General features: G+C 41.1%; 1 protein-coding gene across 5 annotated transcripts in view; it reads right to left on the bottom strand.

Moving 5' to 3' along the window:
- The window catches only part of LOC109898040 (capping protein, Arp2/3 and myosin-I linker protein 3), a 48,739-nt gene extending 39,208 nt beyond the window's left edge, over positions 1-9,531 (bottom strand). For 3 of the 5 annotated variants that reach the window (XM_020492795.2, XM_020492794.2, XM_031833532.1), the window contains exons 1-7: positions 9,355-9,530; positions 6,909-7,003; positions 4,201-4,251; positions 4,052-4,111; positions 3,581-3,702; positions 3,367-3,461; positions 1,283-1,353 (exon numbers count right to left, since the gene is read on the bottom strand). In XM_020492795.2, coding sequence (XP_020348384.1) covers positions 1,283-1,353; positions 3,367-3,461; positions 3,581-3,702; positions 4,052-4,111; positions 4,201-4,251; positions 6,909-7,003; positions 9,355-9,487 — 627 coding nt within the window. In that variant the 5' untranslated portion in view covers positions 9,488-9,530. Of the gene's footprint in view, positions 1-1,282; positions 1,354-3,366; positions 3,462-3,580; positions 3,703-4,051; positions 4,112-4,200; positions 4,252-6,908; positions 7,004-9,354 lie in introns of all 5 variants that reach the window. The other 2 variants (XR_004211191.1, XR_004211190.1) reach the window with 1 other exon arrangement.
- Between the last annotated feature and the right edge of the window lie 8,173 nt (positions 9,532-17,704).

The following is a 17,704-nucleotide window of genomic DNA, read 5'->3' on the forward strand; positions in this document are numbered from 1 at the left end:
TAAGTTCAGGAGTAAAAATGTGCAAATCACATAATAGTTTGCATGGACTCACTCTCTCACTCTGTGTGCAATAACAGTGTTTAACATGACTACCTCATCTCTGTACCCCAAACATACAATTATTTGTAAGGTCCCTCAATCTAGCAGTGAATTTTAAACACAGATTCAATCACAAAGATCAGCAAGGTTTTCCAATGCCTCGCAAGGAAGGGCACCTATTTGGAGATGGATAAAAAAACGCAGACATTGAATATCCATTTGAGCATGGTGAAGTTATTAATTACACTTTGGATGGTGTATCAATACACCCAGTCACTACAAAGACACAGGCGTCCTTCCTAACTCAGTTGCCGGAGAGGAAGGAAACTGCTCTGGGATTCAACCATGAAGCAAGTGGTGACTTTAAAACAGTTACAGAGTTGAATGTCTGTGATAGGAGAAAACTGAAAACATGCATCCTGTTTGCAATAAGGCACTAAAGTAAAACTGCAAAGAAATTGGCAAAGAAATTAACTTTATGTCCTAAATAAAAAAGTGTTATGTTTGGGGCAAATCCATCACAACCATCACTGAGTGCCACTTTTTCAAGCATGGTGGTGGCTGCACATGTTATGGGTATGCTTGTCATCGGAAAGGACTAGATAGTTTTTAGGATAAATAGAAACGGAATATAGCTTAAGCACAAGCAAAATCCTAGAGGAAAACCTGGTTCAGTCTGCTTTCACTGGTAGACAAATGCACCTTTCAGCAGGACAATAACCTACAACACAAGGTCAACTATACACTGGAGTAGCATACCAAGATGACATTGAATGTTCCTGAGTGGCCGAGTTACAGTTTTGACTTATATCAGCTTGAAAATCTAAGGCAATACTTGAAAATGGTTATCTAGCAATGATCAACTACCAAACGTGACAGAGCTTGAATCATTTTTTAAAGAATAATCCAGGTGTGCAAAGCGGTGAGAGACTTACCCAGAAAGACTCACAGTTGTAATCACTTCCAAAGGTGATTCTAACATGTATCGACTCAGAAGTGTGAATACTACGTAAATGACCTATTTATGTATTGAATTTTCAATATTTTTCAAACATTTCTTTTCTCTCACTTTGTCATTATAGGGTATTGTGTGTAGATGGGTTGAAAAATATTGAATCCGTTTTGAATTCAGGCTGTAACACAAACGAAATGCGGAATAAGTCAAGTGGTATGAATACTTTGTGAAAGCACTATAACAGTCCAGCACACGAACACACAACAGGCCTACTCCCATTGCTCTTACCCACTGCACTTCCTCCTTGCAGCTGATTCCATTGTAGTCACACAGGGCAGCGTAGGTCTCGGAAAACCCTCCTGAGACGGACAGAGAGGAAGAAAAATAGATGATGGTGAGAGAGGAGGGTTTTAACCTTTTACTGCATTGGGCTAAATAGGGGTCACACAGAGTGTTTCTTGGGAGTCTTAAACAAATCTACTCTGAAACAAAACTATACACCTCACACACATTGTTATTGGCTTAACAAAAGAAGACACCTGTACCATGTCAGATATAGAGTTGAAATGTATTCCATTTTGAGTTTGCATCCCACTATTACACTTTATATACTATACATCAAAGAAACCGACTTGAAATATAACAAAACCAGTACCAATTTTCTACATTGCAGAATAATAGTGAAGACATCAAAACTATGAAATAACACGTATGGAATCATGTAGTAACCAAAAACGTGTTAAACAAATCAAAATATATTTGAGATTTGATATTCTTCAAAGTAGTCACCCTTTGCTTTGATGACAGCTTTGCACACTCTTGGCATTCTCTCAAACAGCTTCATGATGTAGGCACCTGAAATGCATTTCAATTGGGTGTGTATTGTGAAAAGTCAATTTCTGGAATTTCTTTCCTTCTTAATGCGTTTGAGCCAATCAGTTTTGTTATGACAAGGTAGGGGAGGTATACAGAAGATAGTCCTATTTGGTAAGACACCAAGTCCATATTATGGCAAGAACAGCTCAAATAAGCAAAGAGAAACGACAGTCCATCACTCATTTAAGACATGAAGGTCAGTCAATACGGAACATTTCAAGAACTTTGAAAGTTTCTTCAAGTGCAGTCGCAAAAACCACCAAGCGCTGTGATAAAACTGGTCTGATGAGTCCAAATTTGAGATTTTTGGTTCCAACCTCCATGCATTTGTGAGATGCAGAGTAGGTGAATGGATGATCTCCGCATGTGTGGTTCCCACCGTGAAGCATGGAGGAGGAGGTGTGATTGTGTGGGGCTTCTTTGCTGGTGACACTGTCTGTGATTTATTTAGAATTCAAGGCACACTTACAGTGGTTCCTCAATTAAACATTTTGAGATTAAGCCACGGAACTTAGAGGTAATTTGTGGTATAGTACGTTACCCTGCATCAGTGCTTCATTGCTCCAAACCACCGCAAGGGGGAGTTAGAGCACTGATTATGCTTTTGGGTCCCAATGTGTCTCTACCTGACAATGAATGGGCGATTTGAACCAAATGGAAACTGATAATTGTGCACGACTTCAAATTTGAATTTCAATTAACTGAATGATGAGGATGAAGGTATACTGCAGTATGACGCAACTTTTACAGGAAGAACCACTGTCACCAGCATGGCTACCACAGCATTCTGCAGCGATACGCCATCCCATCTGGTTTGCCCTCAGTGGGACTATCATTTGTTTTTCAACAGGAAATTGACCCAACACACCTCCAGGCTATGTACTTTGAAGAATCTCAAATATAAAATATATTTTGATTTGTTTAAAAAAAAATTGGTTACTAAATGATTTCATATGTGTTATTTCATAGTTTTGATGTCTTCACTATTGTTCTACAATGTAGAAAATAGCAAAAATAAAGAAAAACCCTTGAATGAGTAGGTGTATCCAAACTTTTGACTGGTACTGTAGAAACACTGGATATTCAGCGCAAAAAAAAACGAACAATATGTTTATTATTTATGGTATGATTAAAAATATTGACAACATTCCACCCATGAGGCCACTAGAGGGCGATTTGGTTATTTGACTGCTGGACAGGGGTGCAGAGCAGGTGTTTGTTTCACTGAGAGAGAGAAAATAGAGATGACAAGCAGTGCAATTACCCTACGTTTACAATGTCTGTGTAAAAAGCTAATAATTAACTTGAAAATATGTACTGCATGCAGTGCAGTGGGTTTCTCTATCCATTTGCCACTTAATGAGGACCTGCTTTCAGCCTCTCATTTCAATTTACTCAACAATTTCCTGCCTGTCAATCATCAACTAGAATCTGTCTCTTATGCAGTCTGTATATCTGTGTCCGTCTGTCTTCCTGCCTGTCTGTGCATTTCTTACCACAGGCCCTCTGGGTTTCAACAGACGTCTCTGAGCTGGGGGAGTACTTCCTGCTTCCCTCAGAAAGGTCACTGTCTGAATGACAGATGGAGGGACTGAGAGAGAGAGGGGACACGTTTCAGAAGGGACATAATAGCTAACATTATTTATAATTTGTCTGGGTTTCAAAGCTGTCAGGTACAGGAGTCTATGCTGCCTGAAAATAGACACTTACGAGAAAACAGAGTTGTTGAATATTCTGGACAGGGCAAAGTTAACGTGGCTGACCACATGACTGAGGTGGTCACGTGACTGAAGCCTCAGGGAATAAGTGGACTTGTCCAAGTCTATGACGACCTGCATAGGAAAACAACAACAACATAGTTTCAATTAATAGAGTGATAGACGGACCAGTGATTTTCGGCATGATGCCAGATAACTAAGTTAATTGCAGTAAATATCCAAGCAGAGACCGAATTGCTGTAGCTCTGCTTACATGAATTAAGATCCTCATACAGTATCTCCATATTGTAGATTAGATTAACTGATTTGATTGATTGCTCAGATGTTGAGATGATGTTGCTAATAGGCCTACTCCATTATAAATCTGTTCAAATAACTAATCAGTTCAAATTAAAGAGGCCACATGGACGATGCACCAACATGGCCATTCAAAACCTGAGTTAATCTGGCTTATGTTACTCGCCTGCAACTCTGGGTGACTGTTCATGGCTCGGATCTCCAAGAAGTTAAATGTCACCTCAATCTGTAATAAAATTCACGTTTGTTAACATAATACTGAGAGTTTGGTGTATGGTAAACGGTAGCTAATGACATAGTGATCATTATGGCTACCTTTGTTGGAACCTTGGCTGTCAGGAAATAGAGTCTCCATGTTGTGAGGACCTGAGTCAGACGGAGAAACATTAACAAATGACATCCATACTGAGCAAAAGTTCACTGCACATTCAAGACTCACTATGGGCATCCAACGCTCTCGTGGGTTGCCATGGTAATGGAGAGAGTGAAATGAGGAGTACTCTCTGAATTCACCTATTGATCTGGGCAGGAATCTTTTCTGCCACAGCATCATGCTTTGATGGGCTATGCTGTATACTGGGGATGATTGCATTCTCAGGATGTGTATTAAGATGGTTTATAGAAATGGTCACAACAATAATAGTTCCATAGGGAAGTGATTTAAAGCACCCACATTCACCCGTGTGCCCACATACACACACACCCAGGTGTACTGTACACGTTCTCACACACATACAATCACCTTCAGCTACAAACACAATCTCTATATACCCTATTCTCGTGCTCCTGTCTCCATCTTTTAGAGGAGAGCGAAGAACATTTTGTAAATATTGCTACAGCACAGTTTATACTTCTTTTCTTTTACCGGATAAACAAACAGCAAATATGTTTCAGTTGCTCTCTCCCTCCCTCCCTCTCTCTGACTCTCGTCCTCTGCTCTTTTTTCTGCTCCTTCGCTCCTGATCATTTTCTCCTTCATCTCTGATGCCCCCTTTAAACATCTCCCTGAGGAGGGACGGAGGAACATTACTCTCTTCTGCCTTTCTCTCTCTGGCTATCTTTCTCTGCCTCTCTCTCTCATTCGTTCTCTCTCTAGAAACACTAGCTAGTACAGTATGCCTTCTTAATAAAATGCAGTAATTTAATTGTGGCTATCCCTCAATTTTGCATTTCGGGAGAGAGGTGCTTGGTTCTACTCATCAGAGCCAAACACTTGCCGGCAGCCACAACACCCACACAGAACAACAGCAAACCCCAACGATGGTATCTGAAGTTACAGAGAGAGAGAGAGAGAGAGAGAGAGAGAGAGAGAGAGAGAGAGAGAGAGAGAGAAAAGAGAGAGCAAGAGAGACTCCTGCATTCCACCACTTCAAAGACACTGTGTCTGAAGGAGTTAATTAAAACGTGGGGATTGTATCACATTAACGTGATGAGTTGGGCGGGTGGGTATACTGGGTAGGAGGTGGCAGTGGATACAGTGTGTGAGTACTGTACCATATGAGTATATAGAAGTAAATCATGCTGATGGTGCAGGAGAGAATGGGAGACAGTTCCCCCCAGGAGAGAAGTCCTTATCAACGTCTTCCAGATCAAAGAGACACACTGCACGCATCATATAATTATGTGTCAGTTTTATGTGTCTGTTTCTGGAGAAGAGATGATGCCTGTCTTTTCTTATTGGCTTGATAAGGGGGTAAGGCAACTGTTATACATGAATAAGGTACTTCCAGTACCTGGTTAAATAATTCACAAGCAAGGAAACCAAAGCCTAACTTAAAGTACATGACATGGCCTCAAGCAAACCTGATGGGAGAGGAAGACGAACAATGAAAAAAGAACCTACCAGCCTGAACTTGAACCTACCTTAAAACATTAACCCTCGCTCAGGCTTTATCAGCAAGCCCTACTCTTAACCCAAACCCTTCCCCAAGCTTTACCTTGACCGTTTAAATCCTAAAACCCTCTCCTCAGCCTTAATCTAAGCACCATAGAGACTAGAATTCCAGATAGATACCCTACTCTAGTTCAGAGTAAAAAAGGAACCATTTAGCAGAGAGAGATTGGACAGCGAGGATTTAATGGATAACATTGTCCTGGCAGAGAGACATAGTCCCTGAATATCAATGGGTGCACATTGCAAAACTCTTCCAACTCGTCCTATAATGAATCATTAAGCAGTCATCGGGGGAACGACTCCCTGCCAAGGCCTAGTCTGCCCAGCTGGGGGTGTGAGCTCATTGCCTCATCAGCTGGTAGTTTTCAGGAGCACAAAAACATGAAAACATTTCAATGCAGTTTTATGTGGAATTGTTAGTAGTCTCAGTTATTTGGTTGTTCTATTTCTTATACTTTTGCCTATTTTCTGTACTTACATAGGTTGGGATCTATACACTTAAGAGCTCACTGGCCCAGATTTAGTCCTATAAGCTGGCAGGGCTGCAGCTCCTCTATTGAAGATTTCACATCTTTGCCCCATATTCTCTGATGAAAGCACCCCAGTATCAAAGGCAGAGGTCCGCCCGCGCCTGGCACTGCCTCCACAACCAGGGTCTCACAGAGACAGAGCCTCAAACAGATCCCTCCCCAAGCTGATGCTCTTACAGACCTCTGTGTCCTACATTGTCCCACCTACAATGCCCAGACAGGCACAGCCGACATGGGAAAGCAGCATGTCAACTCAATATATTCCTGGCATGTGGCCAGTCTGGCCATAGCTTGTGTTCAGTCTGCAACTGACCATAGTGATTAATTGCACTTCAATACTGCCTATGTTGCATCATGTCTCTCCTAAACCAACCATCAGGTTTCCATTCGATGTCTTGTGGAGGAATCCTCCACTGCATCAGACTTGTCTTGACGTAGTGAGGGACGGAGTAATACTGTGTGTGGATGGCCTGTAGAACTCCTCTATATCAATAGATCAACAATGATCTGTGGGAATACCACCCACTCCGCAGCCAGCGCATCAATATAGCAAATGTTATTTTCACCAGACAAAGTTATTCAGATAAAACAGGACTCACCAGTATCCGGTCCTCTGACTTGCCATTTTTGGTGTCAAGCTTAATGCCGCGTATAAACTTGATGGATGACTTGTCAACAATCTTCCTGATACTCTCTGTAAATAGAAAACCATCCCCATGGTCAGATACACACTAATACACACAACACACAAAGCAAACATCTCACACACACAAATGACACACATCAACCAAGTATACAGTACATCAGAACTGTGAAAGAGATAAGCTTGACCTTTGAGTGCACAGCCCTTTCGTCATACAACTGTAGACAGACCAACCGTGTCATTTAAAACTTACACCTGGCATTTCATAAACAGAGGGAGATTATCAGAGGATAAAACCATTGAGTCTCCAAAACCGTTGGATCTTTCACTAAAACGTAAATAACAGTGTTGTTTTCCATGGCAGGAGCACAGAAATTGCCCAATAAAACAGGGATATGTGAGCGAGGACAGAATGAAGCCGTAAAATAGAGAGCTTTTTTTTTATATATATGGAAGCCAGAGCTGGAATACAGTACTTGAGTCTGGTGAGACTGGATCGAGACAAAAAACAGCCTGTTTTTTCTTCTCCTGTTTGTTGTTGTATTTGTTCCATTATTATCTGTTACTTGTCTTTTATTATGCATACTACAAGCACTTTTATTATGCATACTACAAGCACTTTTGGCTTTTCATTTTTGCTCATCTAATAATCCAAAAAAACAACAAACAACCTCTTATTATTAATTGTGTGTTTCATAGGCGAAAACCTGCAATTGCATTCATTCTGTTATTAATAAAATTCAGAATACATTGCCAGACAATATTTTCTTCCCACACAAACAACCTTATGTGCACAATATGATTACTACCAGCAACCACATGGATCCTCTCTGCTCAAGTGAGTCTCAGTCACCGAGGCATTGATGTCACATAGAATCCCAGTCAGAGGTGTGACCCCCCCCCCTGACCCCCGCCAGACACCTGCAGATAACCTGGCTTGGCCTGAGGACATCCCCTCACAGACAGACAGGCACACTGACATAGAGAGTCACCATCAGAGAGACAGGGGCGAGGCTGAAGAGGAGGACACGAGGAGAGGGTGAGATGGTGAAAGGTATCAGTTCATGGATAACCAACCATCCAAAGCCCTGAATGTGCTGTACTTTGCCTGTGACTAATGCATGGTCAAATAAGAGAATGCTGCTGAGTCTGATTGTTCTGACAGGATCCTTAGAGTAATGTTCTGATGATGATGAAGAAGAAGATGATGATCTTGAACACCATGATGACTGTTTAAACATAGATGGTATTTGGGCTCTGGCCACTTGGAGTCTGATGCTATATAGCTGTCTATCTGAGACAGAGGGAAGTGGCTGGCAGATAGGTGAGTGGATTGAAAGGCAGGGATTCCACTGAATTAATTATCACAGTGTGGTTAATAGAGCCATTAGGAATAATTATCTCAGCAGAGACTCCCTGCAAACGCGAGCATGTGTGTGTGGTGTTGGTTAGAAGGTGAGAGTGTGTGTGTGTGTGTGTGTGTGTGTGTGTGTGTGTGTGTGTGTGTGTGTGTGTGTGTGTGTGTGTGTGTGTGTGTGTGTGTGTGTGTGTGTGTGTGTGTGTGTGTGTGTGTGCGTGTGTGTGTAGCTAGGTAGGCCTAAGTGTGTGTGCCAGCGTGTGTGATGTAGGTGTGAGCGTGCGTGAGCCTGTGTGTGGTCTGATGTGAGTTTTTGAGAAGTAAGCTTGTGTCAACTCAATGGCAGTCTCATCATCTGAGAATTGTACTAATGAGAAGTGTAGTATACAGTGTCCATGTCTGGCTTGTTCAATAAAGGGAAGTGAAGGATACATGCTAATTGTTGGCAAGAAAATGCATGCTGCCCCCCCTCGCTATCTTTCTTCACAATCACTCACTCACTCACACTCTCTCTCTCTCTCTCTCTCTCTCTCTCTCTGTCACACACACACACACATACACACAGCAGACAAAGAAAGACCATGCTCACTGCCAACACGCTGAGAGGGTAGCAATTCCTATTCTTACAACCTGGCATGAAATTCTGAATGCAGATCACACCATGAGCGAGTAAACCCACGCGTGATGCACACGATGATTTTCACAACGCCCCTTTTCCTATGGCCCAGGCCTGGGGATTTTACATGATCTGCCTGCCTGCTGTGCTTTTATCGTAAATCCTGTGCAAGCAGCGTGTCTTTGCTTTACATAATTTTCGAACTTTAAATGCTCAAATAATGCAAAGCACGTTTAGCCTAGATGATGACATATAAAGAATGACACACAAAGCTTGGTGGCAACTAGCATACATGAAAGAGGTGTTGCTTATAAACCCCCAATGCGCCTGTTCAGTCGCAGACTGGGAAAAGCCAGAATCCGTACGCGTTACAGATGATGATGATGATCGAGATAATGGGAATAGGAATAATGTTGATATTTTCCCTACCTGTAATATCCCTGCTCACACTGACGAAACAAGAGGCAGTTACGTCTTTAGATGCCATGTCTCTTCTTCCTCTATCACCGCCCCTTTTCCTTTCGCAATGATGGACCGAACGGATTGCTTCTCTCGGAAGCATTCCACCATCTGACTGCTGCTAAACTCGCTCTCAGAGTATAGTTTAATGTGCCAACGTGAGAGAGCGCGCAGCGGTGGAAGGGAGGAGGAGAGTTGGAAAGAGACAATTGAAAGAATAGGAGATACATTGGGCAAGACGTTTTGGTGGTATCAGAAATTGTTGGAACTGTGAAACTAACACTGATCAATAGATGATCAGGAGGATAGTGACGCTACTGATAGAAATAGCGGTAACACGTTTCAACACAATTATGCTACGGATGGAACACTATAGTGGTTATATATGGCTTCCAAATCAGAGGTTGCTGTATGTGATGGGCACACTATTTTCAAGACACTTAGATACAAATGGATTTTCGTAGCAGGTTAGGAACACATGTTTGCTAATCCTAACCCTTTCCTAACCTTGACCTCAGTCTCCTAACCTGCTACATTAATTATCCTAACCTGCTAGAACAAGTCATTTCGGGATCGAAGAGGGGTGAAAAGAGTGCTTCCCGTATGTTATTCCAACACCTCTGGGACGGCGGGACCACACCATAGCATAGACATTAAGGGACCACACACACACACCACACACACCAAAATGGTGGGCGCGGCAGAGGGTCAGCCGCAGTGGAGCGCCTCTGGAACAGTTTAGGGGTTAAGTGTTTTGCACAACGGTAGTGGATGTTAGTAATAATCTTTAGCTATTTTAGTCCTGGCCCCAGAACATGGATTAAATGTCCCCAAAAATCTATCTGATATGACCCATTGTCACTTTTAAAGACACACTTTGATATCTAATGTTAAACTCAACCTAACAAAACGCAATATGTTTGTGTGTTTGAATGTTTGTATGACACACTTTGACATCGAATATTAAACACCTGCTAACAAAATGTAATATATTTTGAATTTATATTTGTATGTTTGTTTATCTCATGACCTTGACAAAACAACTTTTATTATGTAATAATCATGAGAACATGATATTTTGATCTCAACAAAAACAACTCAAAACAACTTCTGATCATAACATGTGAATAATTGTTTCATTCATATGTCCTCTGGACTTCCTTAGTGGAAGCTCCAGTGCATCTATCATTTTCTCATGATTATTATTACATAACAAAAGTTGTTTTGTCAAGATCAGGAGACAAACAAACATACAAATATAAATTCAAAATATATTACATTTTGTTAGACGGTGTTTCATCTTAGATGTCAAAGTGTGTCATACAAACATCTCACTACTTTTCTGTTTTCAGCCTTACCCCAGTGAGTCAATTGGACTGTAGGAGTCTGTATACGGGGCAGCTATAGGCACACAGTATGATATTGATCCTGTTAGCAATTACAGGCCTTGTCGGTATAGCTAACAATCTTTACATCCATCAATATATGCTACAAATTGACACAACAGATAGAGAGAACGACAGACAGAGAGATTGAGGGAGAAGGAGAGATTTGTTAGGTTTTTAATTGTGCACCACAGTAATGCCACTCCGGATAGATATAATTAATTTCCTCTCCTTCACTGTCATTCTGAGTGAGCTCCTCAACATTTTCATTCCCTCATTGAATGATTATAATTATAATTAGATCATATAAATCTCAATGGCCAAATATAGTCATATAATGTGCATGATGCTATAACCCTGTCTTAATTTGAAATGAGGACCTAATTGCAGCAACTCATCATTTTGTTTTAGACCTTTTAATCATTTTGAATGATTTTAATTATAGTTTTGTTTGATAATTGTTTGAAAATGTTTATTGTAGCCTATTTAGTTGACACTGGGGCTCTCAAATGTTATCATCATGTAATGTGAGAAGAACGGGGTAAGATGTTGCTCTAAAGAGAGCATGTTCAGATTGGTGGATTTGAGTGCAGTGTTTAATCTAGACTATCTGCCCACTAAAGCCCCAGTGCATCTATATACACTATCTACTCCTGTATTATTCATGCCCTAAGCTCCATGACTATGACTGGTGGTTGAGTGGAGTTGCTGTGAAGGAAAGGAGCTTCTCTCTCCAGTGCCGAAACCACATGGCTCTTCAGAGGGTGGTGCACCCAGCCCAACGTATCACTGGGGTCACATTGTCTGCCCTCCAGGACATCCACAGCACCCAGTGTCATAGGAAGGCCAAGAATATCATCAAGGATCTCAGCCATCTGAGCCACACCCTGTTCACCCTGCTACCATCTAGCAAACGGAGACAGTACAGGTGTATCAAAGCCGGGACTGAGACTGAAAAACAGCTTCTATCTCCAGGCCATCAGACTGTTGAACAAACATCACTAGCCGGCCACTGCCCGGTACCCTGCCCTGAACCTGAGTCACTGTTACTAGCCGGCTAACACCCGGTACTCCACCCTGTATCTTAGGTTCTGCTGCCCCATGTACAGTATAGAGACATTGTACACTGGTCACTTTAACAATGTTTACATACTGTTTTATCCACTTTATACACTACCTTTCAAAAGTTTGGAGTCACTTAGAAATGTCCTTGTTTTTGAAAGAAAAGCACATTTTTTGTCCATTAAAATATCATCAAATTGATCAGAAAACAGTGTAAACATTGTTAATTTTGTAAATGACTATTGTATCTGGAAATGGCAGATTTAAAAAAAAAATGGAAGATCTACATAGGTGTACAGAGGCCCATTGTCTGCAACATTCACTCCTGTGTTCCAATGGCATGTTGTGTCAGCTAATCCAAGAAGGCCAGCATCACGGAGTCGCCTCTTCGCTCTTGACTTTGAGACTGGTGTTTTGCAGGTACTATTTAACGAAACTGCCAGTTGAGGACTTGTGAGGCGTCTGTTTCTCAAACTAGACACTCTAATGTACTTGTCCTCTTGCTCAGTTGTGCACCGGGGCCTCCCACTTCTCTTTCTATTCTGGTTAGAGACAGTTTATGCTGTTCTGTGAAGGGAGTAGGACACAGCGTTGTATGAGATCTTCAGTTTCTTGGCAATTTCTCGCATGGAATAGCCTTAACTTCTCAACGAGAACAAGAATAGACTGACGAGTTTCAGAAGAAAGTTATTTGTTTCTGGACATTTTGAGCCTGTAATCGAACTCACAAGTTTTATTGCTTCTTTAATCAAAACAAAAGTTTTCAGATGTGCTAACATAATTGCAAAAGGGTTTCCTAATGATCAATTAGCCTTTTAAAATGATAAACTTGGATTAGCTAACACAACGTGCCATTGGAACACAGGAGTGATGGTTGCTGATAATGGGCCTCTGTACGCCTACGAAGATATTTCATAAAAAATCTTCAGTTTCCAGCTACAATAGTCATTTACAACATTAACAACGTCTACGATGTATTTCTGATCAATTTGATGCTATATTGATGGACAAAAATGAGCTTTACTTTCAAAAACAAGGGAATTTATAAGTGACCCCAAACTTTTGAACGATAGTGTATGCATATACTGTATTCTAGTCATTGCTCATCCTATACAATGGCAGCCTTGCAGGGAAGCTAAAGGAGAGAGATGCTGCTTATAAACACGGCAAGGTGACCGGGGACAATAGTATGGTTAAACAGTACAAATACGACCTCTGCAGATCGATCAAGATGGCGAAAAACAACTATAGGGACAAAGTGGAGGAGCAATTCAGCGGGTGGGACACTAGGTGTATGTGGCAGGGGCTCCTAATGATCACGGATTACAAAAAGAAAGCCAGCCACGTCGTGGACACCAACGCCACCCTACCGGCAAAACTCTTTTTTTCTCACGCTTCGAGCACAATGACGACTTTGAGTGGACGAGGAGAGCCCCTGAGGACAACAAGGGCTACGTACTTACGGTCTCCATGGAGGACGTGTGTAAGTCATTCAAATGTGTTGACCCTCCCAAGGCTGCCGGCCCAGACTGCATCCCTATCCACACCCTCAGAGCATGTGCAGACCTCCCTATGCTACTGGGTCCTTGACTTCCTGACCGGAGGAGGGCCGAGGCCGAGTCAAAACTGAGACCAGAAAAATGCAAGTCCATTTCAAGACCATGATTGTACTGTAATTTTGTCAAATCACCACCATAGTAACAGTTCAAAATTACCAGTATTTCTGTGATTATTTTTCTGAATAACAAATGGATTCTTTAGACATTCAGAATAGTGAAAAAATACATGCTGAGGGAAAATAGAGCCACTCTTCAAATTATTACTAACACAAACACAGTGGTGAACACTGGGCCTTCTACACTTTCAGAGAAGGGATTTATAAAATAATGATAATAATAATATAATAATAATAATGATAATGATATTATTATTTGCCTAGGTTTTCTGATTTAATCTCTTCAGTTTTGGTTGGAAAGGAACAGGTTAACACTGAAGAGATTTTTCATTGCTTGTCTCTTAGGAGAAAGATCTAGCTAGTTAAGTCAGCCATTGGCGATCAGAAGCTAGATAAAGGCATCTGCCATTCAACTTAATTCGGGCAACAACATTTTGGAGGGACAATGGAATCAATCAATCACATTTTGACTTAATGGGTGGGACTGTTTTTACAATAAGGTATGGAAACTTCTACCTTCTTGAAGGCCAACAGGTCAATGCGCAATAGTGAGCAGAGGTTTTCCCACGGTCTAGTTAGCTAGCTTTAGTTGACAGTTAATTTGCAGCAGGTGTTATCAAAGAGAATGTAGTTGCTAATTTGTTAGCTTCTCCCTTTTCAAGAATAACTTCCAACAAGAAGCTCAGTTTCAAATTATCATCTGGTGAGTGTAACTGTGCGTTCCTGGTGTAACTCGGGCAGTTGTTGAAGCCATCCTGTACCTGTCCAGCAGGTGTGTTGTTCGGATGTGCCGATCCTGTGCACGGGCTGTTACACGTGGTCTGCCACTGCGAGGACGATCAGCTGTCCGTCCTGTCTCCCTGTAGCGCTGTTTTAGGCGTCTCACAGTACGGACATTGCAATTTATTGCCCTTGCCACATCTGCAGTCCTCATGCCTCCTTGCAGCATGCTTAAGGCACGTTCACACAGATGAGCAGGGACCCTGGGCATCTTTCTTTTGGTGTTTTTCAGTCAGTAGAAAGGCCTCTTTTAGTGTCCTAAGTTTTTATAACTATGACCTTAATTGCCTACCGTCTGTAAGCTGTTAGTGTCTTAACGACCGTTCCACGGGTGCATGTTCATGAATTGTTTATGGTTCATTGAACAAGCATGGGAAACAATGTTCAAGCCCTTTGCACTGAAGATCTGTGAAGCTATTTGGATTTTTACAAATTATCTTTGAAAGACAGGGTCCTGAAAAACGGACGTTTCTTTTTTTGCTGAATTTATGTTGTAGATTATGCTTCGACCACACCGACAGTGTTATTGCGCAAAATGGTATGCAGCATCATCTAGATATGTGTGCAACAAAAATTCAACATTCCCCTTCTGCTACCATTTCTGTCAAACCATCCACGCATACAGTTTGATGCATGCATTCGATAAATCCAACGTATCCGCCACACAGGACGCACTGCAACTGCCTCTGCAACTGCCTCTGATCCAAGACCAACTCAGTTAATCCCTACCATTGTGACAATGAGTCGTCATAATGCTGCATCAAATGTACATGATCTTAGGGCATTGGCAAACGCAATGTAAGTAATTTAATTTATGTACCCCTAAATTCACCAAATACATTTGTTTATCCTACAGCTATTGTAAGCAGTAATCATGAGCCTATAACCCAGAGTTACACTGTTAGCACTGAGTCGGTGTGCAATAGTAGGAATACCACTTTATGCAGCTTTCCCTGCACTATCAGCTCCAATGTAAATATCATGAGTAAGTCTACCTCTGATAAGCTTCCCAGTAAAGCATTAAAAGCAATCAAGCAACCCAGAAAAGTGATAAAAATAGCTCATATTAACATACTGTATGTAGCCTAATAAACAAGGTCCATGAAGTCAATAAATAAGGTCCATGAAGTCAATAAATAAGGTCCATGAATGTCATCTGCTTGTGACTATCTCTGAAACTCACTTAGATATACCTTTGATGATACAGTGGTAGCAAGACATGGTTATAACATCTCCCGAAATGCCAGCGGAGGCGGTGTTGCGGTCTATATTCAGAAACACATTCCTGTAAAGCTAAGAGACGATCTAATGTTAAATACTGTTGAAGTAATATGGCTACAGGTTCATCTGCCTCACCTAAAGCCCATTATTGTGGGAAGCTGCTATAGACCACCATGTGCTAACAGTCAGTATCTGGATAATATATGTAACATGCTTGATAATGTATGTGATATCAACAGAGAGGTATATTTTCTGGGTGATTTAAATATTGACTGGATATCATCAAGCTGCCCACTCAAGAGAAAACGTCAAACTGTAACCAGTGGTTATCAGTCAACCTACCAGGGTTGTTACAAACAGCACAGGAATTAAATCATCAACATGTATTGATCACATCTTTACTAATGCTGCAGAAATTTGCTTTAAAGCAGTATCCAGATTCATAGGATGTAGTGATCACAATATAGTAGCCATATAACCAAAGTTCCAAAGGCTTGGCCTAATATTGTCTATAAGAGGTCATACAATACGTTTTGTAGTGATGTTGATGAAGTGAATAATATTTTCTGGTCTGTGGTGTGTAATGAGGAGCAACCAGACCCTGCACTTGACGCATTTATGAAACTACTTATTACAGTTACTAATAAGCACGCACCCATTAAGAAAATGACTGTAAAAACTGTTAAATCCCCTTGAATTGACGAGGGGTTGAAAAATTGTATGGTTGAGAGGTATGAGGCAAAAGGTATGGCAATTAAGTCTGGAAGCCCAACTAATTGGCAAATGTACTGCAAATTAAGAAATCATGTGACTAAACTAAAGAAAAAGAAAAAAAACTATCGTGACTGAAATGACTGCAACACTCAACAAAGAGCTGCAGTTAGTTTCAGAGTGGGTGGCAAGGAATAAGTTAGCACCAAATATTTCTAAAACTAAAAGCATTGTATTTGTAACAAAACACTCACTAAACCCTAAAACTCAACTAAATCTTGTAGTAAATAATGTGGAAATTGAGCAAGTTGAGATGACTAAACTGCTTTGAGTAACCCTAGATTGTAAACTGTCATAGTCAAAACATAATGATGCAGTAGTAGCTAAGACGGGGAGAAGTCTGTCTATAATAAAGCAATGCTTTGCCTTCTTAACAACATGATCAAAAAATCAGGTCCTACAGGCCCTAGTTTTGTCGCACCTTGACTACTGTTCAGTTGTGTGGTCAGGTGCCACAAAAAAGGACTTAGGAAAATTGCAATTGGCTCAGAACAGGGCAGCACGGCAGGCCCTTGGATGTACACAGAGAGCTAATATTAATAATATGCATGTCAATCTCTCCTGGCTGAAAGTGGAGGAGAGATTGACTTTATCACTACTTTTATTTATGAGAGGTATTGACATATTGAATGCACTGAGCTGTCTGTCTAAACTACTGGCACACAGCTCGGACACCCATGCATACCCCACAAGACATGCCACAAGAGGTCTCTTCACAGTCCCAAAGTCCAAAACAGACTATGGGAGGCACACAGTACTTTGTTACATAGAGCCATGACTACATGGAACTCTATTCCACATCAAGTAACTGACGCAAGCAGTCAAATTAGATAAAGAAAACAGATTTTAAAAACACCTTATGGAACAGCGGGGACTGTGAAGCAACACAAACATTGGCACAGGCACACACACACACACACACACATATTTGACATGATCTCAGTTGTTTGTGTTGTGCCTGCCATCAGTTGAGAAACTGCATTCTCTTGTCGTGTTGGCTGATATGAATAACATTGAAATGTCCTCTTTCAAATGGTACCACAAATATGATTGGAGGTCCACACATCAGAGAATGTTGACTTGAGTTGGAATATCCATTGTTTTAAATTAATCTGTCAATCTCCCAAAACCTATTGAAATCATAGAAAATCATAGAAATATGGTCATTATAAAATACATTCCCATTCGTGTTGACATTCGACGGTGGGTGGAATTAAATTGAATTAAAATGTCAACCAGCTAAATTGCAGTCTCTGAAGGGATAGGTCCTTTCTATGAATTATATTTCTATGATTGAAATGGCACCCACCCTGTATTAAAGAGTATGGTATGTCTCATCTGATGGCGGACACAACACAAAAACTTCAGACAATGTAAAATAGGGTCTATGCTACAACATATGTGAAAATGAGACAAATCTGAGTTC

Source organism: Oncorhynchus kisutch, linkage group LG10 (genome assembly GCF_002021735.2).
Source record: "Oncorhynchus kisutch isolate 150728-3 linkage group LG10, Okis_V2, whole genome shotgun sequence".
NCBI lineage: Eukaryota > Metazoa > Chordata > Actinopteri > Salmoniformes > Salmonidae > Oncorhynchus > Oncorhynchus kisutch.